We start from the raw sequence: 27,670 nt of genomic DNA, 5'->3' as shown, positions 1-27,670 counted from the left end.
AGCCAATTACAGCCACCTGTAACTCCATTTCCAGGGGATCCAATGCTCTCTTCTGGCGTCCATGAGTGTCTGATAACTGTGGCAGCGAGCATGCATACACAGTACATAAGACTGTAGAGGGATTTTAGTCCAGCAATATGACTGCTCTGGCTGGAACACAGACATGCCCTTTAATCCCTCTAAGGGACATTCCCTTAATACGTACTTTTAATCCCAAACGCTGAAGGTAAGGCTAGTTTGTAGAAGGAAGCACCCATGTTTGAAAGTGACATCTAATTGAAGGACTGACAAAGTGAAGAATCAGAAAAAGATTGGACAGAACAAGCCAGGATAGGATATGTCCAACTCTCAGCAGAAGAGACAGGAAAAAGAGGACTTAAATGAGGCCATTCGGAGAAAGAGTAGGGTATAGTGCAGAGATGAGGAGGCTTCACTGGGAGAGTTTTATAGATAAAGGTTGAAGAGAGAACAAACTAGACACAGGTGAAGACAGAACAAGCCAGAGAATGAGAAGGAGCCAGAAGATTAAAACAGATTGCTAGAGTTAGTCTGAGGTCAGTCAGCAGCTGAGAGAAGCCAGTTTGAATCAGTCATCTTCGAGAGGAGTTTGAGCCAGAACAGCTGAGTTGAACCAGCCAGCCAGAGTTCAGAAAGAGCTAGAAAGGATGATCTCACTCAGAAGTAAGTCTCAGAGGCTTAAAACATTCTAGGCCTAGGTTAGACTGTACAGAGGCTAGTCCTAGCTTAGAGGACAGAGGTAGTAAGCCTCCCAGATAACAATTACCTCAGATAAGTAAAAGTTAAATTTACACCTGGTGCCCATGTGGGGCTCAAACCCACTACCTGGAGAGTCGGCTCTACAGACTGGCAATCAAAATGGAAGAAAAACCCAATATGATTGGAGAAGGAGAAAATCCACCAACACTGCTGAAAGTAGAGGACAGCTGACAGAAATGTCACAGAGGAAAGAAGACATCTGACAGAAGCCCACAGAGAAGAAATTCACCTGGGGTTGCCTCCAGAGGAGGCAATAACCCCAAGGCTCGCAAAAAAGACTGTTTTTAGTAATAAAGTTAGTAAGAGTTTTATTCAACTTTTTGAAGGATTTACACATCTCAAAAACTAAAGATCTAGAATTACTGGATACCTTGTACCAAAACTAAAGGTGTGTGTGTGTGTGTGTGTGTGTGTGTGTGTGTGTGGTGTGTGTGTGTGGTGTGTGTGTGTGTGTATGTGGGGGGTGTGTGGGGTGTGTGTGTGTGTGTGTGTGTGTGTCTGTGTGTCTGTGTGTCTGTGTGTCTGTGTGTGTGGTGTGTGTGTGTCTGTGTGTGTGTGGTGTGTGTGTGTGTATGTGTGTGTGTCTGTGTGTGTGTGTGGTATGTGTGTGTATGTGTGTGTGTGTATGTGTCTGTGTGTATATGTGTGGTGTGTGTGTGTGTGTGTGTGTGTGTGTGTGTGTGTGTGTACATAAGTGCCCATGAAGTCCAGAAGAAGGCATTAGATTCCCTGGAACTGGAGTTAAAAATGACTGAGAGCCACCATTTGGGAACTAGAAACCAAACCCAGGTCCTCTGCAAGACCAACATGTGTTCCTAACCACTGAGCTATCTCTCCAGCCTCATAAACACATTTTTGAGGACAAGGCCTCTTACTGGACCAGGACTCCTCAAGTAGACTAAGCTGATTGGCCAGAAACTCTCAAGAATCTGTTTCTATAATTCCTGTACCAGGATTACAAGTATGCCCCACCATGGTTGGGGTTCTTGGGATTAAATAAATTAAATTTTTGCTTGGACAAAATACTTGACAGAAGAAGCTTGAGGAAGAAAGGGGTCACTTCTGGCTCACAGTCTATGATGGCAGAGACATCACAGCAGCTGGTCATACTCCATCTCCACTCAGGAAGAGAGAGGAATGCTGCAGCTAGCTCCCCTTTTCAGTCTGTCCAGACCCCAGCCCATGCCATGGTACTGCATAAGTTTTCACATCGATTAGCTGAATCTAGGAACTCCTCAAAGGCACGCCCAAAGGCTTGTTTCCATGGTAATTGTAAATCCCAAAGAGTTGACAAGATTAGCCACCTTATAGACAGAGTGGCACCCCCAGCCCTCACAATTGCATTTTCTAAGGAATGGTTTCAAAGAAAAAGGAGGTTAAGCTAGGTATGGTAACACACATCTTTAATCCCAACACTCTGGAGGAAGAGGCAGACGGACAGACAGATCGCTGTAAGTTCAAGGACAGCCTGGTCTACAAAGTGAGTCCAAGATAGCCAAGGATATACAGAGAAACCCTGTCTCAAAAAAAAAAAAAAAGTAAATGTTTTCCTTTAGACACCAGAGCAGAAAGAGAGACTGGCAGAGATAGGTAGGTCTCTTTGTAATAACTCACAGACCACAAAATGTAATTTAAACTGAAGTCAACTCATGTCTGGACTTCTCTAAAAAATATTAAATATTTAATATTTTTAAATTTAAGTTGCTTAAATAACTCAAGCTCCCATCTTTGTTTTGTGATAGGGTCTTAAGATTTATTTATACAATGTTCTGCCTGCATGTACACCTGCACACCAGAAGAGGACACCAGATCTCATCATAGACGGTTATGAGCCACCACGTGGTTGCTGGGAATTGAACTACAGGACCTTTGGAAGAGCAGATGGTGCTCTTAACCTCTGAGCCACCTCTACAGCCCTTGTGATAGGATCTTATGTAGCCCAGACTGGCTGGAACTTGCTATGTAGTCATGGAAGAACTTGAATTTCTGATTTTCCTGCCTCCACCTCCCACACCTGGCTACTGCTTTTCTTGTTGTGCAGGCTCTGCTATTCTCCCTTGGCCTCACTACTTTTAAATTTTTAAAACATTGTATATATGATTGATGTGTGTGGGCTCATAGGCCATAAAAGGATGACTTTGTGGAGTTGGCTCTCCCCTTCCACTTTTACATGGATTCTGGGTAACAAACTCAGGTTGTCTGGCTTGTATGGTGGGGTGGCAACCACCAAGTCATTTTGTGTGTATGTTTGCGCACCCCTGTTAGTGGGGGGTGGCACACGAGTAGGTGAATTTGGAGGTCAGAAGTTGATGTCCAGTGTCTTTCCCCATCACTGTCCACATTATTTTCAGAGGCAGGGACCCTCAGAACTCATTGGCTTGCTTATTCTAGGTTGCCATTTTACCCCATAAAGGATTTCCTGTCTCTACTTCCCCTCAGATTACACACAACCACCACCCTGGTCCTCTTTCTATTCAGCAAGAGCATTATCCCCTGATCCCTCCCCACAGCCCCTTGGTGTCACTTCTCAAGCCTCAGAGTACCGGAGGGCAATGACGTACTGACCTAACCATACACCTTAGTGCAGCAAAGCCATAGTCATGCTGCACATCAGTGCTTTTTCCCAAACTAAAATAGAAGGTTTTATCGGAGTCTTTTTCTTTTCAAGATAGGGTTTCTTTGTCTAGCTCTGGCTTTCCTGGAACTTGCTCTGTAGACCACAGAGATCCATTTGCCTCTATCTCTTGAATGCTGGGATTAAAGGCATGAGCCACCACCACCCAGCCAGAAACTAGCCCCCCCCAAAAGCATTCTGAAACCATTGAATTTCCTTACTGAATGATTATGCAAAATAAGAAAATGTAAATGATTAACATGAGACCATGGTGATTTCCATCATACTGAATGGTTCTGCTCAAAAGCCCTCGAGCATTCAGAAAACATGGTTCTATCCAGTGGCAAAGCTGGGAACTTAATTTCCTAGATTGGTGGGTTCACTGCTTTTGTTTTCAGCTCTATTATAATTGACGAAAAAAATAATAAAATATGAAACAAATGTACACTATAGAAATAAGATCTTTATTTTGCAAAACTTTAAAAAAAAAAGATTTATTATCTATACAATGTTCTGACTGCATGTGCACCTGCAGGACAGAAGAGGGCACCAAATCTCCTTATAGATGGTTGTGAGCCACCATGTGGTTGCTCAGAAGCCAATGTTAACCTCTGAGCCATCATCTCTCCAGCCCTGTAAAACTTTTTTTTTTTTTTTTAGGATTTAATATAAGTGCCAGTTTTGGGTGTGGCTTTTTGCTTGCATAAGTCTGTCTGTTTAGAGGCAGCCTCACCTGAGGCCCAAGACTGCCCTGGAACTTGCTGTCTTCCTGTTGCAGACTCCGGCACTAGGATTATAGATTTGTCACCATACTCAACTCGTTGGTTTTCTCATTGCTGTTGTTGATGGTGATGGTTCGTTTTCTTTCATGGTTTTTCTGTGGCATGGTCTCCTGTGACCCAGGCTGGCCTCAAATGGACTGTGTAGCCAAGGATAACCTTCAATGTCCAATGCTCCTGCCTCCACCTCCTAAGCACTGGGGCTGCAAGTAGGTGCCACCTCACCAAATCCACGGTGTGCTAGTGACTGAACACACACAGCCCTGTGCGTCCTAGACAAGCCCTCTACCAGTGAGCTCCATCTTTACCAGTAATACCTCTAGGGCTTTTATGGATTTAAATGGCTTACATGGGAATAGCTTTAAACAGCCATCCCCGGATGGGCAAATATAGCTAAGACAAGCATGAATTAATCATACTTCAACTAAGATTGCTCACCCAACATTTACTTCTCTATCCAAAATGTGGGAGAATCAAACTATCATTTTCTAGCTTCATTACACAGGAAAAGAAGCTGTCATGTTTGCCATCTAATTAGGACATAACTGCCCGAATTTAGCATTTAGAAGAGAGCTAGTGTTAATAAGGCGTTTGGAAGAAACAATGTGCTTCTGAACACTAGATACACCCAAGTACATTGGCCAGGTCTATAGAACCTCATATTTTATTCTTCACTCGTGTCGTTAGTACAGTTCCCACACACAATGTGAGGCTCTCTGTCAACCTGATCTCCCTGGGGTGGAGTAATGGTGACATCCTCTGGCAGTTCTTCTTTGGTCAGGGAGACGCCAAATGATACGCAGTACAGAAGAGTGAGGTGGTCCTGCAGAAGAGGAGTGGCCGAGAGGTGCTGGCTAAAGGGAGTCTCCTTGAGTTGCACAGCAGTCAGATCAAACCAGGGGAAAGGCCTAGGTGGGGGAAAGATAGCATTACTTTCTTTCAAGACGGGATTTCTCTGTGTAACAGCCCTGGCTGTCCTAGACTCGCCTTGTAGACCAGGCTGGCCTTGAACTCACAGAGATCCACCTGCCTCTGCCTCCTGAGTTCTGGGATTAGAGGTGTGCAATACCACACCCAGCTACATTACTTTCTTTTCTAAAATATATTTTTTTAATACTTATAACTTAGGTGTGAAACACCAGACTGAGGGAAGAATCTCTGAACTTGACTATATCACTATAGAAATTTCCAGACACAAATAATGAAAAATGAAAACTGCAGTGACGGAGGTATATGGACCAGAACACAATAGAAGATATATGTATGTGTATACATATATATGTATATTTTTATATATAAACAGATGAAATATATATATAAGCATATATATGTTTTATATAAGTGATATATATCAGATAGATTGATAGGTAGACACACACATATTTGTGTATATATATATATATATATATATATATATATATATATATATATATATATACATACAGATGATAAAAAGACAGACAAGCCAACAGACAGATAATGCTGGAAGGAGAATAGAAAGGAACAAAATACTTGACATAACAACAGAAATTTTTCCCCAAATTAATATCATATACCAAATTGTAGGCCCAGGTGGCTAGTTAAGAAAACCAAACAGGATAAATGCCAACAATAAAGTAGCAAATAGGAATCATGAGATATAGACAAAATCCTGAGAAGCCAGAGGCAAACTACTTCACGACAGAGTGGTCTTACTCACTTCTCAGACTTCTCAGAAGCCATGCAAACAGGAAGACAACGGAGTGAAATATTTAAACTATCAGCCCAGAATCATGACTATTTTAGGTTTACTTGTTTTGTTTGCATGTGTTGTATGTGCACACATCCATCCCTTGTGGCCAAGGAAGCCAGAGAGGGCAGCAGATTTCCTGGCCCAAATGATTCTGAGCCACCCTGTGGGTTTTGGGAACCAAACCCAGGTTCTTGCAAGAACAGCAAGTTCTCTTAACCACCGAGCCATCTCTCCCCCTCAGAACTGTGATTTTTTTTTTATTTTATTTATTGCATATGAGTGCTTTACAGAAGGCAGCAGATCTCATTATAGATGGTTGTGAGCCACCATGTGGTTGCTGGGAATTGAACTCAGGACCTCTTGAAGAGCAGGTGGCACTCTTAACCACCGAGCCATCTCTCCAGCCCCAGAACTGTGAATTTTGTAGAATTATCCTTCAAAAGTGAAGGAGAAATGAAAACTTTATCAAACCAAAGTTGAAGGAATTGTCAGTATAGCAACCTTACAAGGAAAGTTCAAAGTTCTTTAGAATTAAGGAAAATAACAAATGTTAGAAACTTGGAGCCACATAAAGGAAGGAAGAACATTAAAGATTTGTTTTCCAGCCTGGCACGGTGGCACATGCCTTTAATCCCAGCACTCAGGAGGCAGAGGCAGGTGGATTGCTGTGAGTTCGAAGCCAGCCTGGTCTACAGAGTGAGTTCAGGACAGCCAAGGCTACACAGAGAAACCCTGTCTCGAAAAACCAAAAAAAAAAAAAAAAAAAAAAAAAAAAAAAAAAGAAAAGAAAGAAAGAAAGAAAAAAAAAAGAAAAAACAAACAAAAACCCACCTAAGACAGAGCAAGGCTGGGTGAGATGTAATTGCACAACACTACAAGTGCAGCTGCTGTTCCTAAGTGAAGCAGGCAGTGCCAGCATCCACACAGAGTTCTAGCTGGATGCAGAAAGCAGAAGTGGTGTTATTCCTCTGTGTTTCTAATACTGGAGGAATAGATGTGTCTCCATACTACAACAATAATACAAATATCTGTTGCTGCCTAGATAAAATGACAAAAAACACCGTCTACTGGCCAACTACAAAAATGACATTTAGGGGCTGGAGAGAAGGCTCAGAGGTTAAGAGCACTATCTGCTCTTCCAAGGTCATGAGTTCAATTCCCAGCAACCACATAGTGGCTCACAACCATCTATGATGAGATCTGGTGCCCTCTTCTGGCAGGCAGCCACACATTCAGGCAGAACATTGTATACATAATAAATAAATAATTTTTTAAAATGACATTTAAAAGGCAGGAAAGCCTTCAGGGTTTTTTGGTTTTTTGGTTTTTTTTGTTTTCCTTGCAGATTGTATTTCTCTGCAGGAATTTAAATGCCGGGTGTGGTGGCACACACATTTAATCCCAACACTCAGGGAGGCAGAGGCAGGCAGCTCTCTGAGAGTTCGAGGCCAGCCCTGGTCTACAAAGTGAATTCCAGGACGGCCAAAGCTACATAAAGAAACCCTTGTCTCAAAAACCAACAAACAAAACAAAACAAGGTTAAGACAAAACTGTAGGACAGATCCAGATGTTGGATACCTCACCTTTTATGAAACAAGTTCTTGACGTAGTTTTTGTTCATAAAATGTGTTAAGTGAAATCTGGGGCACGATGCTATGTCTTTCTTGCAGCTTTCTAAGTGCACAGAGAGAAACAGTCTGTTCAGAATCTGCAGCACGTTTGAATGAAACACATTCCTTGCTGTACAGATATTGATGATCGCGTAGAACACTCCCTCCAGCCATTTGATGTTGAGGATCACTCCTCCTAGACAGAAAGAAAAGGAACAAGGGACATCTGCAAACACACATTGCAGGAAACCCAAAAGAAACCCAGAATGACTGCAAAGCCACCTTTTCTCCCGCAGTGGTTGTCAGTATGACAGTTATCGACAAACACTCTTTATTATTTGCCTTGTCTAACAGATGATGTGCTGATCACACCAAAGGGGAACAGATAGGACCAAGACACACACTGCTAACAGCAGGACCTCTACAATGGTCCCTGCCCACAGCAGGAGAGACTAGGGACTACTGAGGGATTAGAGGGGAAAACCTTTTTTTTTTCTTCCCCCCCCCCCCAGATATTGTGTTCTCCTGCTTTTGCTCTGTTTGAGTTGATTTCATTTTTTGTTTTGGTTTGTTTGTTTGTTTTTTTGAGAGAGGTCACATGTAGCTTTAGCTGCACTCAAACTGGTTATATAGCCAAGGAGTCTTGCTGGCCTGATTCTCCTGTCTCCACCTCTCCACGGCCTGGATTATAGGCGTGTACCAGCAAGTTCCATAAGCTATTTCCCCCAGTTGTTTCTAGTCCAGACTTACTGATCCAGGCTCCTCTGCTCTGCCTAAGAGAGGTTGCTTTTGCCTACCAATCTCTTTGCATGCCAAATTCAAATGACTACAAGTGTATGTTTGTGCTTCCCCCCAAGACACACACACACACACACACACACACACACACACACACATGCACAGAGAGAGAGAGACAGACAGAGACAGAGACAGAGACAGAGACAGAGAGACAGAGAGAGAGAGAAGGCACTTGTCAAAAGAATGTCCGAAATAGTTACCCGGTTGTGCCATTACCAACATTACTGTAGGGGCAGGTAGCCCGGAGAATCACTGCATCTTCAAGAGCATCTGTGATGCTCATATTATCGCCCCAGATGTTGTTCAAATCCTCAGTAAAACTATATTGGGGCCGAATGATGTTGGTGTGGTTCAGGAGAAGTTTCAACCTGGAAGCCACAAAGACAGTGCCAGATTGCCAGTAGCTAGCCAATCTACCACATTTGCATGCAAGCCAAACCACCCAAGGCGCTGCTCAGGGACGGTGATATGGGGCTGAGTGTGTACTGAGGGCGCTGATGAATTGGACCGTTGAACCATGCACCTAATATTTACTGAATGATACCATGCACCTGCCTCTTGACTACATGCAAGAGTACAAAAACCAATGATGTGCGTTTTTAGTAGCTTTTCACATTGTCTGCTGTTTTCTCATTCATGCAGAGTGGGAAACAGTATGCCGTTAACGTTTTATTTTGTTTTGTTTTTTGTTTTGTTTTTCGAGACAGGGTCTCTCTGTGTTAGCCTTGGCTGTCCTGGACTCACTTTGTAGACCAGGCTGGCCTTGAACTCACAGCGATCCGCCCGCCACTGCCTCTCGAGTGCTGGGATTAAAGGCGTGCGCCACCACGCCCGGCGCCGTTAACGTTTTAAACAGGGAAAAGCATCCCAATCCTGAGTGTTGTTGGTGTAAAAGTTGGGGGCGGGGGCGGGGTGGGGGGAATGGAATTAGCAAGGCTGGCTGGGTCTTCCTGCAGGTCAAGCTGCCTCCTCAGTTCTGAGGATGACTAACTCCAAGAGGCGGGGCTACATGTGGTTGGGAGGGGGGAGGGAAGGGGAGGGGCGGGCAACAGTGGTTCTGGTCTCCTCTTGACAAGATACCTGGGTAGCGGGACGGCAGATACAAAGCTGTACACGATGCAGGTCTTCTCGAGTTTGGCTTGAATTTCTATGCAGATATTAGGCAGCTGAGCTGGCAAGCAGCAGAGAAACAACACTTTGGCCCAGCTCGCCACAGAAGCGTTGTCATAGCGGCACTGGACCCCTAGCTTCTGCAAGTCAGCTGGAAGGGAGAAAGAGACCACGCTGAGGAGTTTGACTTGAATCTCAGCTGCGGGGAGAGGATGGTGGTAATGTGTGGCAGTAAGCAAGCTAAAGTCACGTTGCCACAGAAACCAAAAGCTGTTCCTGGATGCCTCTCTGAGCAACACAGAAAAGACCCCTCCCAGCGCCACTGCGGCAGAAGCTTGCGCTTGTAGCATGATTTCTTTTGTCTTGATTTTAGAACAAATGCTAGATTTTTTTTTCTAGTGTGAGCTAGAAAAAAAAATGCCTACAAAGCATTCTGATTCAAATTACTCAGATAACAGGTATGGTCTTTCCGTGCATTGGTTAAAGTGACTCTCACGAGGAGCTTCTGAGCCCAGTGAGGATGGTTCCCATATTACAGATGAGCAAACTGAGGCTCTGGGATGTTATGTGACTCACTGAAAGTTATATAGCTTACTGGCTTGAGTTAGTGGGTAAAATTAGAAGCGTGAGAGACTGTGCAACAGAAACTGGGAGGAGCTTGGAAGGTTTAAGTTTTGTAATGGATGCACAATAATAGTAAGTTTTCATAAGTATAGAAGCCAAAGTCTCTGTGTATGTGATAACTCATGCAATTGCATTGAACACACAGGTATTTAATTATTTGATTACCCTGCTGCAATATAGATTTTCTTTTCTTTCTTTCTTTTATTTTATTTTAATTTTATTTATTTTTTGGTTTTGCAAGACAGGGTTTCTCTGTGTAGCCATGGCTGTCCTGGGCTCACTCTGTAGACCAGGCTGGGCCTCGAACTCACAGAGATCCACCTGCCTCTGCCTCCCGAGTGTTGGGATTAAAGGCGTGAGGCACCGCCGTCTGATCTGCAATATGGATTTTCAAACGTAAGAATTTAAATGTGTACTTCCATCTGATATGCTTCGAGTGCTACTGAGAAACAGAATGGGGACCCTACCAGAAAGGTAAGAGCTCATTCCGATGACCAAACAACTGTGAACGTGGTGCTGGGTATGCGGCTCCTGTACAAGGCCATGCGTGCGTACACATGGCTTCTCATGGGCAGAACAAAGCCCTGCTTAGAGAGCAGGCAGCCATCTTTCTTTGATACGCATACAACAGCAGTTCTCAATGCGTGGGTAGCAACCCTTTTGGGGGTTGTCCAACTCTTTTACAGGGGTCACTTACCAGATATCCTGCGTAGATCAGCTGGTTACATTCCTGTTCAGAACTGTAGCAAAATTACAGCTATGAAAATAAGTGTGCAGTTGGAGGTCACCACAGCATGAGGAGCTGTACTAAGGGGTCGCAGCAGTAGGAAGGGCGAGAACCACTGATTTAGAAGCTGGTGACAAGCATGCTGCTTAAAAATCTTTATTTTAAGCCAGACAGCGGTGGCATGTGCCTTTAATCCCAACACTTGGGAGTCAGAGGCAGGAGGATCTCTGTGAGTTCTGAGGCCATCCTGGTCTACAAAGCAAGTTCCAGAACAGCCAGGGCTACACACAGAAAAGCCCTGTCTCCCAAAACCAAAATCAAAACCAAAAAGAAAGAAAAAGAAAAAGAAAAAAATTTTAGTTAAATGATACAAAATGTGCTTTCAATTTCAAGTTTTAAAAAAAGGATGCATGAGCCGGGCGTGCTGGCGCAGGCTTATAACCCCAGCACTCAGGAGGCAGAGGCAGGTGGATTGCTGTGAATTTGAGGCCAGCCTGGTCTACAAAGCGGGTCCAGGACAGCCAAGGCTACACTGAGAAACCCTGCCTCGAAAAAAATGCCAAAAAAACAAAACAAAACAAAAAAAAACAAACAAACAACAAAAAAAGGATACATGGCTGGAGAGATGGCTCAGAGGTTAAGAGCACTGGCTGCTCTTCCAGAGGCCCTGAGTTCAATTCCCAGCAACCACATGATGGCTCACAGCCATCTATAATGTGATCTGATGCCCTCTTCTGGCCTGCAAGTATACATGCAGGCAGAGCATTGTATAAAATATAAATAAATAAATAAATAAATAAGGTACAGTATCAATTTCCAATATACTTCCAAAAAAAAAAAAAAAGAGAAAAAACAATAGACTAAGAAGACTATGGTGATTATTCTTCTTTCATGATAACTTTTCTACACTGTGCATCCTGCTTTGCACTGTTATTTGCATTTTATTGTAGAATAATTTACATACAGTGCCACAGAGTTATGAAGTACACAGTCTGAACCGTTTTGATAAGTGCATGCATTCATGTAGCCCACATTTCTCTCTAGAACAGTGGTTCTTCAGCCTTCCTAATGCTGCAGTTCTTTAATAGGGTTCTTCACGTTGTGCTGAGCCCCCCAGCTGTAGAAATTATTTTTGTTGCTACTTCATAACAGTAATTTTGCTATTGTTGTGAAAAGGCAAACTTTCTTTCTTTTTTTTTTTTTTTTTCCTCTTTTAAGGGCAACCTTTCAAGATAGCCGTGTTGAGGCTGCCCAGCACTGCACCTACTGACAGTCACTGCTCCTCACCCAGGGACTCTGGCCTCCGTGTGGAGATCTTCAGGCTCTCGGCAGGGAGGGGGACAAGTTTCAGCAGCACTTTAGCCAGTTGTTTTCCGAGGTGGCCACATCCAATGATGCCCACCTTGACCTCCGTGTCCTCAGGGTCTACGCCTTCAAATGACACAGCCCGGGCATGCTTTGAGTGCGAAAACTCATGTATTAATTCTCTGGAGAGTGAACAAATATATGTAAATGCAGGTGCATGCTGTAGTTTTTCCTAGCAGTATTTAAAGCTCTTTAACTTTTTTTTTTCCCACGTGGAAGCCTAACAGCAGTGCAATACTTCAGAAACAAGGCATTTCAATTGGAGGCCCCTTATACAGCCTTACTAGGGAATAAAATCTTCATCCTGAAAAGGCGCATCCCTTTTCCAATGGACTGAAACTGAATGAAAATATCTATCAATGAAAGTATTTTTTGTATTATGCTTCTTGCATTTTCCTGGGTCCTTAAACATGAGGTCTGGATACATCATTATTTCATTAAACTTTTACAATCACTGTGATCGTTATACATCATATGGTGATTACAGCATACTGTGGACCAGATTTTTGGTTTATTTTCTGGGCAGACAGCTGTCAACTAGAATTTATCATCACTGCCTTAAGTACACAGTATGTCTGAGTCAACGCATACTGCTGTGCAATAGATATCTAGGCCCTTTGCATCCTTGTAAAACAGAAACTTTATACTCCCAACCAGCTCATGTCACCTCCCCACATCTGGCCCTTATCATTTTACTGTTTGTTTTCTGGCTACTTAAGATATATCATGTAAGCAAAGTCATGCAGCATTATCATTTTACATTTAGGATTGTGTCCACATGGTTCATCCAATTCCTAGCTCATCAAATTTCCCAAGGTTACACAGAGAAACCCTGTCTCGAAAAGCAAAAAATATAAATAAATAATAAAAAATTAAAACCAACTAACCAACAAACAGACATATATGACAGTTTATTTATCCATTGCATTAACAGTTAGTCTTATTACTGTGATACCTAATGAAAATATCTTAAGGGCAGTCTTAGCTACCTTTCTATTGCCATGGCAAAATGCCATGACCGAGGCAACTTACAAAAAGAAAGGGTTTTATTTTTTAAAAAGATTTATTTATTATGTATACAGTGTTCTGCCTGCATGCAAACCTGCATGGCAGAAGAGGGCACCAGATCTCATTATAGATGGTTGTGAGTCACCATGTGGTTACTGGGAATTGAATTCAGGACCTTTAGAAGAGCCATCTCTCCAGCCCTGAGAGGATTTAATTTGAGGCTCACGGATCACCTTATCATCAAAATGGAGTCAAACTGGTTTCTGATATGCTAAGAGCTGGTGTTAACAGAGGAGCTGCAGCCACGCTAGGAACTAGAATAGGTCCCAATGGAGGGGCTACAGGGTTTAAGCAGAGGGTTGGAATACAGTGTTGTCGTGTTGGGGAGCGTGGCAGCAGTAGGCAAGCAGGCACTAGACTAGTGGCTGAGAGCTTACATCCTGATCCACAGGTAAGAAACAGAGACACACACACACCTTCTCCAATAGGGTCACATCTCCGAATCCTTCTCAAACAGTTCCAGCAACTAGGGACCAAATATCCAAACATATGAGCCTATGGTGGCGGGGGTGGGGGGTGGGGGGGCACATTCTCATTCAAACCACCACAAGGGGTATTTTTTCTCATAGCTGGGGGTATAGTTCATCATGGTCAGGAACTTATGGAGGCAGGAACTTGCAGAGATGGTTGCAGTGTATCTACAGTCAGAGTGACGAAGGCTAGTGCGCAGCTCACTTTCCCTTTTCATTCAACCCAGGATCCAGCCCATGGGACATTACCACTCACAGTTAAGTTTGGCCTTTCCACCACAATTGACCTAATCTACATGATTCTTGGTCCTATCAAGTTGACAACAGATATGAAGGAATTTCTCACTGTAGTTGTGATTTGCGTTTTCCTGGTGGTTGTCAGTGTTGAACATCCTTTCATGTTGGGCATTTCTACATGTTCTTTGAAGAAGTTTTAGGTTAAAAATCAGGTTGTTGAGTTAATTGCTGAGTTGCAGGAGGTCTTTATACATACTGAATTTTATCGTTAAGATTTTCTGTGTAGGGTTGGAGAGATGACTCAGAGGTTAAGGGTACTGGCTGTTCTTCTGAAGGTCCTGAGTTCAATTCCTAGCAACGACATGATGGTTCACAACCATCTATAATGATATGGTGTCTGCTTCTGGTGGGCAGGCACACATGCAGGCACAACGTTGCATCTATAATAAATAAATAAATCTTTAAAAAAAAAAAGATTTTCTGTGTAGCCCTGGCTGTCCTGAAAACTCATGGAGATCTATCTGCCTCTACTTCCTGAGTGCTGGAAATAAACGTGTACATCACTACTGCTTGGCTTTGTTGGTTTTTTGTTGTTGTTGTTGTTTTTGGTTTTGGTTTTGGTTTTGGTTTTTCAAGACAGGGTTTCTCTGTGTAGCCTTTGCTGTCCTAGTCTCACTTTGTAGACCAGGCTGGCCCCAAACTCACAGCAATCCACCTGCTTCCGCCTCCCGAGTGCTGGGATTAAAGGCGTGCGCCACCACCGCCTGGCCTCTTCGTTGTTGTTTTTCAAGACAAGGTTTCTCCATGTAGCCTTGGCTGTCCTAAACTTGCTTTGTAGACAGGGTGGCCTCAAACTCACAGAGATCCACCTGCCTTGGACTCCTGAGTGCTGGGATTAAAGGTGTGCGCCACCACACCGGCTTTTTCTTTCTTTCTTTTTTTTTAACCTACCAGCATCAGCTATGACTTCCAGGACTATAGTGAATAAAGGAGGTGAAGGTGGGAGTCCTCGCCTAGTTTCTGGTCTTAGAGGAAGAGCTTTCACCTTCACATATAATGTTACCTTGGGCTTTTATATATCGCCTTTAGTACACTGAAGTAATTTCCCGCCAGTTGTGGAGTGCTCTTATCCTGGCAGAATACTGACTTCTGCACTGACTGAAATCCTGTGATTTCTGTCTCTCCTTTGGTTAATGTGGTCCTGCAAAAAGGTCCCTAGGCAGAAAGTTGGAAATCAGAGACTGTGACTAACTCCCCTGCCACACTACGTCCTCCTTATTTCACACAAAATGAAGGCAAGCCACTCTCTTCTCCTCTAAATAGAAAAGAAAGAGACTTCCCCTCCCTGATGTTCTGGGATTTTGAGATGACCATTAACAGTAAAGCCCCTGAGTATGTGCAGTTCCCTAATCCTCTCACCTAGGGGCTGGTACACAGCCTTCCACCGCTGGGTCTCAACCAGGAAGGGTAGTTTAAAGGAAAACTGACACACAGTGTACGTCCTACAGCTTCAAGTCACAAATACTGTATTGTTTCAGGGTTCTCTAAAGGATCAGAACTGATAGAATAAATGTATATTATATGTGTGTGCACGAACGCACGCACACATGTATGTGTGTGTGAGTGTGTCTGTGTGAGTATGTGTGTGAGTGTGTGTGTGTGTGTGTGAGAGTCTATGTGTGTATGTGTGTGTGTGTGAGTGTGTGTGTGAGTGTGGGTGTGTGAGTGTGTGTATGAGTATGTGTGTGAGAGTCTATGTGTGTATGTGTGTGAGTGTGTGTGTGTATATGTGTGTGTGTGTGAGTATGTGTGTAAGTGTGGGTATGTGAGTGTGGGTGTGAGTATGTGTGTGAGAGTGTGTGTGTGTATGTGTGTGAGTGAGTGTGTGTATATGTGTGTGTGTATGTGTGTGTATGTGTGTGTGTATGTGTGTGAGTGAGTGTGTGTGTGTATGTGTGTGTGAGTGTGTGTGTGTATGTGTGTGTGTATGTGTGTGAGTGTGTGTGTGTATGTGTGTGTGTATGTGTGTGAGTGTGTGTGTATGTGTGTGTGTATGTGTGTGAGTGAGTGTGTGTGTGTATGTGTGTGAGTGAGTGTGTGTGTGTGTATGTGTGTGTTTGTGTGTGTGTGTGTGTATAGACTGGCTTACAGAATGTGGCCTTGGTAATCCACCAATGGCTGTCTCCCAGCAAAAGGATGAGAATTTAATAGCTATTCAGTCTATGAGGCTAGATAGTTCCACAATCCAAATCAGTACGGGAGAAGATTCCTGCCGAGCCACTGGTCTTCAGTCTGCTTTGGAATCCTAAAGAAGTCGGATTTAATACTGTCCACAGCTCTAGGATAAACTAACTTTAGAATGGAAGTGAGGGCAAGAAGAAGAAAAGCAGTTTCCTTCTGCGTTCTTTTCTGAGCACCGACACCAGATGTGGCCCAGATATAGGCCGGGTCTTCCTGTCTTCAGAGCATCTGACTAAGTTAATCCTTCATAGGAGAGCCTAGCAGCTAGGCTTTCAGTTCATTCCATACAGTCAAGCTGACAACCAAGACTAGCTATCGTGTTTGTGTTATAGATAACAAAAATGATGAAATGGGAGACACCGTAGCATGCCCAAAGAAAGGTTATACAACTTAAGTATCATAAAAGATGGAACTAAGCCGGGTGTAGTGGCGCATGCCTTTAATCCCAGCACTTGGGAGGCAGAGGCCCACCGGATCTCTGTGAATTCAAGGCCAGCCTGTTCTAAAAAGAGAGTCCAGTACAGCCAGGGCTCTGTGTAACAGAGAAACCTGTCTCGAAAAACCATTAAAAAAAAAAAAAAAAGATGGAGCTAGTCACATGATTCCCACTAAGCATTGCCCTGTTGTTAGCATCTAAGTCCATAAAGAACAACACACCAGCGGCTGGCTCCATGTGGCCCTCACACATGACTTTGCCCACACTTCCCTTTCACTTCCTCTTGCAAATGAATCTTTGCTTTCCTAGTCTTTTGTCCACATCTATAAATTCTTTCATTATTGAGAACAAAAACTTGGATAAAAGATATCTTCCCAGCCGGGCGTGGTGGCGCACGCCTTTAATCCCAGCACTCGGGAGGCAGAGGCAGGCGGATCACTGTGAGTTCGAGGCCAGCCTGGTCTACAAAGTGAGTCCAGGACAGCCAAGGCTACACAGAGAGACCCTGTCTCGAAAAACCAAAAAAAAAAAAAAAAAAAAAAAAAAAAAGATATCTTCACTCAGTCAACCATCCTGACATCAATGTATTGCACATTGACTGATTTTGCATGCTGAAGCATCCTTGTATTCCAAGAATAAATTCCAGGGCCTGGAGAGATGGCTCAGAGGTTAAGAACACTGTTCTTCCAAAGGTCCTGAGTTTGATTCCTAGTAATCACATGGTGGATCACAACCATCTATGCTGAACTCTGGTGCCATCTTCTGGTGTGCAGGCATACATGAGGACAGAATACTGTATATATATATAAAAAGAAAAGAATAAATTCCACTTGTCTATGTGTAACCTTGGCTGTCCTGGAATTCCCTCTGTAGACCAGGCAGGGCTCACAAGCTCAGAGATTCCCCTGCCTCTGCCTCCTGAGTGCTGAGAATAAAGGGCACCACTGTTCAGTGGTACATAATCTTCTTCATGTAATACTGGACTCATAGCTAGCTTATTTCATTTTATTTTTTAAGATTTATTTATAGTGCTCTGCCTGCATGTACACCTGCAGGCCAGAAGAGGGCATCAGATCACATTATAGATGGCTGTGAACCACCGTGTGGTTTCTGGGAATTGAACTCAGAACCTCTGGAAGAGCGGTCAGTACTCTTAACCTCTGAGCCATCTCTCCAGCCCCCATACCTAGCTTCTTTTTTGACGATTTTCACATCAGTTCTCAGCATTGGTTGGTACACACTGGTTGGTAGCTTTCTCACAGTATCTTCAGCTTCAGTATTAAGGTAATGCTGGCTTCTAAAATAATTTGGAAATGTTCCCTCTTTTCCAGTTTTTTGCTATAGTTTGGGAGAGCTTATTACTTTTTCCTGTGCGCTGCATCTACATATGCTTGTTTGTGCACCAAGGTTGATGCCGGGTATCTTCCTTGATTGACCTTCACCTTAATGAGGTTAAGATCTCTGAGTGATCCCAGAGTCCATGATTTAGGCAGGCAGCTTAGCCGCCTCACACTGTCTATCTTAGTTAAGGTTTCTACTGCTGTCAAGAGACACCACAACCATGGCATCCCCTATAAAGGAAAACATTTCACTGGGGCTGGATAATGGATACATTATCGTCACAGAGGAAAGCACGGTGGCACACAGGCAGACATGGTGCTGGAGCAGTAGCTGAGAGTTCTCCATTCAGGCAGGCAGACAGCAGGAAGAGACTGCCATTCTGGGCCTGGCTTGAGTCTCTGAGACCTCAAGGCCCACCCCCCAGTGTCAAGACTTCCTACAACAACGCCACACCTACTCTAACAAGGCCATACCTGCTAATAGTGCCACTGCCTGTGAGCCTATTGGGTCTGTTTTCACTCAGATCACCACACTTGCCAGTGCCTCTGCGATGACGGGAAGGCTGCCAGGCATAGCTGGCATTTCAGTTACTTGGTTGCCAGGGATCTGAACTCATCAACTTTGTACAGCCGTGCTTCAGCTGCCGAGTCAGCTCCCTGGGCCAAGACTGCTAGCTCTCCAACCTTGACGCTATCTGGCCCAGGATTCCTTGGTTTGGAGGTTTTGGTTACCAGGTCAGTCTCTTTGCAGGTCTGTTTTTGGCCTTCATGGTTGGTCTTCACAGTTTCCAAGGTTTTCCATTGCTTTGGTGTTTTGCAGTTTCTTGACAATTTTTTATTCCTGTGCCATTGGCTGTCACAGCTGTTCTTCCATGTCTGATGCTTGATTCCTTTTTCCTTAGTTTAGATAAGGGTTGGCCAGTTTTGTTGATGTTTTTACTTACTTAGTGTTTTTTTTATGATTTATTTACATATACAGTGTTTTGCCTGCATGTACACCTGCAATGCCAGAAGAGGGCACCAGATCACATCATAGATGGTTGTGAGCCACTATGTGGCTGCTGGGAATTGAACTCAGGACGTCTGGAAGAGCGACTGCTGCTCTTAACCATAGAATCTTCTCTCCAGGCCCTTGTTGGTGTTCTTTTTTTAAAGCCCACTTTAAAAAAAAAAAAGATTCACTTATTATTTACATAGTGTTCTGCCTGCATGTGTGTCTAGATGCCAGAAGAGGGCATCAGATCTCATTGTAGATGGTTGTGAGCCATCACGTGGTTGCTGGGAATTGAACTCAGGACCTTTGGAAGAGTAGCCAGTGCTCTTAACCTCTGATTCATCTCTCCAGCCCTAAAACCCCACTTTTTAGTTTAACTATTTCCCCTATAGCTGATCTGTCCTACATTTTATTTTATTTTACTTTTCTGCATAACTTCCTTCACTTTGCTAAGTTGGGGCTTAAGTTTCTCTAGTTCCTAGAGATTTACTACGTATCCTCTCCCAACTCATTAAAATGTATCTGTCCCTGTAACAATATTGGGGAATGGAACCTGTTGGGGACGGTAGGCCATATGGCCAGTGTTCAGCCATCTTGTCAGCAGTCTGTCATTTACCAGAAACCAGCTGACCCTGTCGTGGTTCCGCAGTTAGACTAAAGATAAGATTTAGATGGAGCCGCCCTGTTGTAGTTTAGCAGTTAGATTAGATAAAGATAGAAAAATATTCGGTGTGGCAGGACGTTGTGACCTGCTTGGAATTCCTCGCATCTTGAGATAGCCTGCAGCTGGGCTGCCATAGCAATATGCTTCCCTGCCCCCTGCCTTATAAAAACTCAGTGAAATTTTTCAATCAACGGGGCTTGATCAGAATCCAGACTTGCCCTCATTTCTTTGTTTCTCCCATCCCCCCACTTGTCTGCCCCCTCCACAGGTACCCACTGAAGACCCCGCGGGCCAGGTCAGGAACCTCTGAGGGATGACTGACTCATGAAGCCTCCACTCTCATGAAGAGTAAGGAGATGGCAGGGATGGGCTCCTGGAGCTTGCATTATTCCTCTTTCCAAGGATTTATGTTGGCTGCACCAGAAAATGAGCCAAGATGACCTGACATTTCTCTCTTAATATTTTACTTATTTTTATTTTATGTGCATTGGTGTTTTGCCTGCATGTCTGTGTGAGGATGTTAGATCTTGGAGTTATAGGCAGTGGTAGCTGCCATGTGGGTGCTGGGCATTGAACCCAGGTCCTCTGGAAGAGCAGGCAGTGCTCTTAACCACTGAGCCATCTCTTCACCATTCCCACACACCCTCTTTTTTTTGCAGGTGGGGGGAGGGGGAAGGAAACAGGGTTTTCCTGTGTAGTTCTGGCTGCCTTAGAACTTGATCTGTTGACCATGCTAGACTCAAACTCAGAGATCCGCCTTCCTCTGCCTCCCAAGTGCTGGGATTAAAGGCGTGTGCCACCACCGCCCAGCCCAATATTCTTGGTTTTAAGTAAACTATCTGGCTGTAGAGACAGCAAAGTCCAAAGTAGCTTTCCTGTCACCCATGGTTAGGCTAGTCTCAGAAGAAATAACTGCCTCGGGCTGGAGAGATGGCTCAGTGGCTAAGAGCACTGCCTGCTCTTCCAAAGGTCCCGAGTCCAATTCCCAGCACCCACATGGCAGCTCACAACTGTCTATAACTCCAAGATCTGACACTCTCATACTAAGGCACATGAAAATTAAAATTAAATAAAATATTAAAAAAAAAAAAAGAACTGCCTCTATTTGAAGCAACAGACAAAGAGTGACTGGTCGTTCGTGTTGTGTAAGGCAAGCTGGCAGCATGAGTGGGTTAATACATGAAGAAATCAATAAACTAAATCACCCCACCCTCTGAACAGAAATCACCACTAGTCCAGCCTTTACTATGTAAGCACAAGACACCCCTGTACGGATTTTGCTGGTCATTTCAGACCAGAAGTGATTGAATGTGGCCTGGAAAGCTTAGAAGATCAATTCTCTCACCAAATATAACCTCCAATATAAAAGGGCAGCTCCCTTGGGTTCTCAGCAGTGGTGCTTCTCTCTCTCTCTCTCTTTCAACTAGCTTACCTCAAAGTACAGGCCAGTTTGCAAAAGAAGACTGCATGGCTACAGCCCTTGGTCATCAGTCCCCGATAACGTCCCTGCAGATACAGCCAGTAGCGCTCGTCCTCTGGAATGCCATATTCAAACTTCAGGGACTCAAGGCCGCCTAGTATACTCATTTCCAAAGCACCATCTTCTGCGGTGACAGACACTCGCCAACGTAACCCCTCAACCCTGGAGAACGGGTTCAGGAAGAAGACTTTAGATATGGAGGTGTGTGTGCCTAGGTCGTGAGGCCTCCTGCTGGTGGCCTTCAGCACACTCTCCTTCTGGATTCTGTAATTGGCTTCCTAGTCACTTTCCTGGCTTTCTGAGAGCTGAAAGGGAATTAATTCACAGTAATATTTATTTGTATTGGCTACAGGTGCATTTTTCAGCAGGGGTTACGGCAGCAGCGGGGTTCAGATGTGTTCTCAGCTGGGCAGTTTCCCTTCTATTCCTTGGGCTTCCGAAATATCGCTGATCACACAAGACCTCATTTCCCAGAAAATCTCCACTGTCAGTAAAGTCTGTGTTCCCTGTAGGGTAGAAAGGGCCCAAGCTGAGGACCACTGGCCCTTTATCTACAGCGTGGGCACTTTGATCTTTGAAAATAAGCTAGTGCTGGGCGTGGTGGCGCACGCCTTTAATCCCAGCACTCGGCAGAGGCAGGCGGATCGCTGTGAGTTCGAGGCCAGCCTGGTCTACAAAGAGAGTCCAGTAGGCAAAGGCAGGTGGATCACTGTGAGTTCGAGGCCAGCCTGGTCTACAAAGAGAGTCCAGTACAGCCAAGGCTACACAGAGAAACCCTGTCTCCCAAAACCAAAAAAAAAAAAAAAAGAAAAAGAAAAAGAAAAGAAAAGAAGCTAGACATATGCAATGCCATCTACATAAATCTCTCACCAACCGACAGGGGCGTGCTCTATTCCTCAGTGCTTCCAGTTTGGGCAGGTGGAAACTCCATGTGGACAGGCGAGCCACCTAAGAGAGTTGTCATTATGACTCCTTAGCAACCAGCTCATTCTAGCCTCTGGTCTTAAAGCGGCAAGTTACGCCTACAAACTTTCCTGGCCTGAACGCCAGGAGGACACGGTTTCTTTCACTACTTGTAGGAATGCTAAACCAGGCCAGCATGGGACTTGGTTTTCCCAACAGAAGATTTTGGGTTTCTATATTCTCTTGCAGAATGGAGTATCATATAGATCTCAGCACTGCTTTAAAAAAGAAAATGACAGGCCCCGTGAGATGCTAAGTGGGTAAAGGTGCTTGACATGCAAGCCTGGTGACACAGGTTCAATTTCCAAAATCCATCTAAAGGTGGAAAAAGAATCCTCCATAAAGTTGTTCTCTCTCTCTCTCTCTCTCTCTCTCTCTCTCTCTCTCTCTCTCTCACACACACACACACACACACACTCCAAAATAAATGAAAACAGCAAACAAAACAGGTACTTATTTAATGAAAAATTTCCGCTACTATCTATGATTGAACCAGGACCTGTGCATGCTGAGCAGTAACCCCAGCCCTTTCCAAAACAGTGACTCATTAAATATGATCCCCTGACTCAGTGTCCTATGCAGCCGAGACTACAGGGATGTACCATACATAACATTCTGTAAAGGAAGCTTGCAGTGTTGAGGGCTGAACCCAAAGCCTTGCCATCTGCTCGGCAAGCACTGCTCTTCTATCCCTTAGCACAGTACCCTTTCTTTTTATGTTCAATTATCAATCTTGTAGCAATCAAGGCTCAAATAAGAGTTTAAAACTACCCACTCTAGGAGCCAGGCGTGGGTGACGCATGCCTTTAATCCCAGCACTCTTGGAAGGCAGAGGCAGGTGGAGCTCTGAGTTTGAGGTCAGCCTGGTCTAAAAGTGAGTCCAGGACAGCCTGAGCTGTTACATAGAGAAACCCTGTCTTGAAAAACCAAAAACAAACAAACAACAACAAAAACCCTACCCACTCTAAATTTCATTAGATTAAAAAAAAATTGAGGTGAAATTCATGTAACATAAGATTACTCATTTTATTTATTTATTTTTTTTGAGACAAGGTTTCTTTGTGTAGCCTTGGCTGTCCTAAACTTGCTTTGTAAACCAGGCTGGCCTCGAACTCACAGTGATCCGCCTGCCTCTGCCTCTGCTGGGATTAATGGCGTGCGCTACCACTGCCCGGCCTCCAATCCCACTCTTACAGGACTATGACATACTCTTGCAAGTGATGTTTCCTGTTCCAAAGGAAAGAGGAACTCAAAACCCGCCAGCCTCGGATGACCAATACAGCACCCTGCAGACATGAATTCCAGCATTCCTTTAACTGTACGTTCTCAAAATTAGGATTCAGGGTAACCCCTTTGTGACCTGGCAACTTGGTTAAACCAAATGCTTTCCAGGATCCCTTCCTTGTATGTGTTTGGTTAGAGAGAACCACATGGGATGTTTTTGTGAAGAATCTAGAATGTGGAAATAAAATAGCAACCAGTTCCTGTTACGGCTTGCAAAGCCACTTCATCACTTACCTGCTGGCTGCCTTGGTGTAGCTAGACCTGTAACAGCTCCACCTTTTCCTCCTTTAGGGGCTCACTCCTGGGCCAGCTCTTCCTCAACTCCATGATAAAGACCACCAACTGCTCCTGCAGGATGTCCCTCTGCCAGGGTCGGAGGCATGCATCCTAGTCTATAACTGCTGGATGGATGTCCCTCTGCCAAGGTCGGAGGCTGTTGGGGCATGGTCTAATGTATTTTGATGCTAATTATTGCTTGCTGTCTCTGTGACCCACCTTTTGATTAATAAAAAGCCATTCCACTGGGCAGGGCAGAGGAGATAGAGGTGTGACTAAGGTTCCTGGGCTTAGGAGAGAGAGAGGAATCCTGGGAAGAAGAGGACAGAAGAAAGACCCGAGGGACCCCAGGAGATAGAGGAAGGCCACCATGGGTTGGATGGAGAAGCACATGGGCGGCATGGATGGAGACTCCGCCCAGATGAAGAACATTAGCAACTATTTGAGATTATGGGTGGGAGATAGCTTGATAGAAGTTATCAGAAGCAGATGGCAGGGATATCTGATAATATAGATAAATAAACTACAACTAGCGGGCTATACTAAAGTAATAATAATACCGATCATTTAAAAACAACAAGCTTATTGTTTTTTAATTATCTGTATTATTATGCCTACCGAGTTGGCAGCCACTTGCTGACCTGTATAATCAGTATGCCCGGCTAGTGATCAATCAAGACACTTACACTTCATATATCTTAAAATAGCCTTAGTTGACCTGGGGCAGGGCAGACATTAAAACTCTAAACTACTTCCCATAGTGGGGCAGGCACTGGATACCTGCCCCAATCCCATGCCATCTGCTTCTAATAACTTCTATCAAGCCACCTCCCATCCATAACCCCAAATACTTGCTAATGTTCTTCATCTGGGCCAAATCTCCATCCACACCGGCCATGTGCTTCTCTTCCATCTAAGCCATGGTGGCCTTCCTCTCCTCTCCCCTGGGCCCTCTGGTGGTCTTCTTCCCGGGACTCCTCTCTCTCTCCCTCTCTCCTTCTCTCCCTCTCTCTCTCTCCCTCTCTCTCCCTCTCTCCCTCTCTCCCTCTCTCTCCCTCTCTCCCTCTCTCCCTCTCTCTCCCTCTCTCCCTCTCTCCCTTTCTCCCTCCCTCTCTCTCTCTCCCTCTCTCTCTCTCTCTCTCTCTCTCTCTCTCTCTCTCTCTCTCTCCTAAGCCCAGGAAACTTAGCTACACCTCTATCTCCTCTATGCCCCCCCAATAGGAGGCATGCATCCTAGTCTATAACTGCTGGCTGGTTTTATGTCAACTTGACTCAAGCTAGTTACCAAAAGGAGGGAACCATAGGATCCAGCTGTAAGTCATTTTCTTCTCTTTTTTTTTTTTTTTTTTGGTTTTTCGAGACAGGGTCTCTCTGTGTAGACTTGGCTGTCCTGGACTCACTTTGTAGATCAGGCTGGCCTCGAACTCACAGTGATCCACCTGCCTCTGCCTCCCGAGTGCTGGGATTAAAGGCGTGCGCCACCACGCCCGGCTCATTTTCTTCTCTTTACCATTTGTTTTGAGATGGGGTCGGGGGAGGTTCTCTGTGTAACAAGAGCCCTGGCTGTCGTGGACTCACTTTGTAGACCAGGCTGGCCTCAAACCCAGAGACCTGACTGCCTCTGCCTCCTGAGTGCTGGAATTAAAGGTGTGTGCCACCACACCCAGCTAAAGCATTTTTAAAATGAGTGATTGGGGGCTGGAGAGATGGCTCAGGGGTTAAGGGCACTGATTATTGCTCTTCCAGAGGTCCTGAGGTTCAATTCCCAGGAACCACATGGTGGCTCACAACCATCTATCATGTGACCTGATGCCCTCTTCTGATCTGCAGGTGTGAATGCAGACAGAGCACTGTATATATAATAATAAATGTTTTTTTTTAAATGAGTGATTGATGGGGGTGGGGGGACATGGTCCAGCCCTCCCTGGTTTGATGGCCCTAGGTTCTATAGGCAGGCTGAGCAAGCCTTGAGGAGCAAGCCACCGAGTGAGCTGTGCTCCTCCATGGCCTCGACACCAGTTCCTGCCCTGTTTGGCTCCTGGAAGTGTAAGCTAGTAAACCCTTTCCTCCTCAACTTGCTTTGGTCATGGTGTTTCATCACAACAACAGTAACCCTAAGATAATAACTCAGTTTTAGACTTGCCACCTGTCCCTCACTTTATAGCTATCTTCTCTCCCTCACCACCTTCCCTGTGAAATTCAAAGTCCGTCCTCACCAGACACAAAAGCAGCCACCTTACCCAGCCAGCCAGTCACCTTCTTGACCCAGTCAAATCCCTGTAGGGGGAGGGCGCATAGAAACCGTCTGCAGCCCTAGCACTTCTGCTTCTCAAGTCGGACATGGCAGCAAATCAAACCCACTTCTTCAGCAGCAGAAAAAGATCCTCAGGGAAATAACCAAGTATGACGACCTGGAATGTAGATGCCTGCAAAACGCAGATGTAATCTGACCCCTTTTTGTTTTGTTTGTGGAGACAGGGTCTCTCTGTGTAACCCTGGCTGTCCTGGCCTCACTTTGTAGACTAGGCTGGCCTCGAACTCAGAGAGATCCACCTGCCTTTGCCTCCCAAAGTACTGGGATTATAGGCATGTGCCACCACACCAGGCTGTAATCCGATGCCTTTAAAGTAGATTTCTTTTTAACATTTGTATGCATACATGTGGGTGAACTCAGCTGTGAACCTGTGTTGGTCAAAAGACAACTCATGGGAGTCATTTCTTACCCTCTACCATGTGGGGCCTAAAGATCAAACTCAGGGCTTCAGACTTGGTGGCAAGTGCTTCTACCAACTGACCCATCTCTCTAGCCCTAAAGCATTGTTAAACACTGCTGTTACTGATGTTTTAAGTAGGATAATTCTTGCAGTGGGGGCCTGTCTTGTACATAAAAGGCTATTTTCCAACACACACTCTCAAGTTTGGCAATAAAAAGTGCCTTCAGACATTGCCAATGTTTCCTGCAGCCCAAACTGCCTCCACCTAAGAAGTACAACCTTGCTGGGCATGGTGGCACACACCTTTAATCCCAGCACTCAAGAGGCATAGGCAGGGGCATCACTGGGAATTCGAGGCCAGCCTGGTCTACAAAGTGAGTTCAGGACAGCCAAGGCTATACAGAGAAACCCTGTCTCAGGAAAAAAAGAAAAAAAGAAGTACAGACTTCATTGCTGGTGGGAATGCAAACTAGTACAACCACTTTGGAAATCTATCTGGTGCTATCTCAGAAAAATGGGAATAGGGCTTCCTCAAGACCCAGCTATTCCACTCCTTGGAATATACCCAGAAGATGCTCCAGCACACAGCAAGAAAATTTGCTCAACCATGTTCATAGCAGCCTTATTCATAATAGCCAGAACATGGAAACAGCCTAAGTGTCCTTCAATAGAAGAATGGATAAAGAAACTGTGGTACATATACACTATGGAATACTATTCAGCTATTAAAAACAAGGAATTCTCGAAATTTGTGGATAAATGGATTGAGCTAGAAATGATCATAATGAGTGAGTTATCCCAGAAGCAGAAAGACTCAAATGGTATATACTCACTTATATCTGCATATTAGCCCAAGGGGCAGGCATGTCCCACGAAAGCCTTCACTTACCAGGAAACCGAGACAGAGGGGAGGACATTCTAGTGGGACTCTAGACGAGAGAAGCATGGGAGAATGGCAAAATAGAAGGATCCAGAGGGTCCTAGAAACCTACAAGTAGAACATTATGATAGGCAGATTTGGGCACAGGGGTCCCGCTCAAACTAAGGCACCAGCCAAGGACAATACAGGCGGTAAACCTTAAACCCCTACCCAGATCTAGACAATGGTCAGAACACTCTCCACAGTAGAGTGGAGAGTGGGATATTACTTTCTCACATACTCTGGTGCCTCACCTTTGACCATGTCCCCTGGAGGGGGAGACCTGGTGGCGCTCAGAGGAAGGACAGCAGGTTACCAAGAAGAGACTTGATACCCTATGAACATATACAGGGGGAGTTAATCCTCCTCAGGAACAGTCATAGGGGAGGGGAATAAGGGGAAAATGGGAGTGAGGGAAGAATGGGAGGATACAAGGGATGGGATAACC

General features: G+C 44.6%; 1 protein-coding gene across 3 annotated transcripts; it reads right to left on the bottom strand.

The window, feature by feature from the left end:
- Positions 1-3,942: 3,942 nt before the first annotated feature.
- Positions 3,943-22,028, bottom strand: NOXRED1 (NADP dependent oxidoreductase domain containing 1). Of its 3 annotated transcripts, none has more exons than XM_084792266.1 (7): positions 21,937-22,028; positions 21,019-21,228; positions 12,059-12,258; positions 9,391-9,571; positions 8,527-8,678; positions 7,486-7,708; positions 3,943-5,078 (listed from the first exon to the last, which is right to left on the bottom strand). In XM_084792266.1, exons 2-7 carry the CDS (start codon positions 21,171-21,173, stop codon positions 4,835-4,837), a joined length of 1,155 nt encoding a protein of 384 aa, XP_084648392.1. In that variant the 5' UTR covers positions 21,174-21,228; positions 21,937-22,028; the 3' UTR covers positions 3,943-4,834. The 3 variants fall into 3 exon arrangements, with proteins under 3 accessions (XP_084648392.1, XP_084648394.1, XP_084648393.1); XM_084792268.1 differs by having other exon boundaries at positions 7,486-7,576; XM_084792267.1 differs by having other exon boundaries at positions 21,941-22,009.
- Positions 22,029-27,670: the final 5,642 nt, after the last annotated feature.

The sequence above is a fragment of the Acomys minous genome, assembly GCF_964271855.1.
Source record: "Acomys minous genome assembly, chromosome: 8".
NCBI classification, from domain to species: Eukaryota; Metazoa; Chordata; class Mammalia; order Rodentia; family Muridae; genus Acomys; species Acomys minous.
Note: the sequence above shows the minus strand (reverse complement) of the source record. Positions and strands in the feature narration are given on the sequence as shown.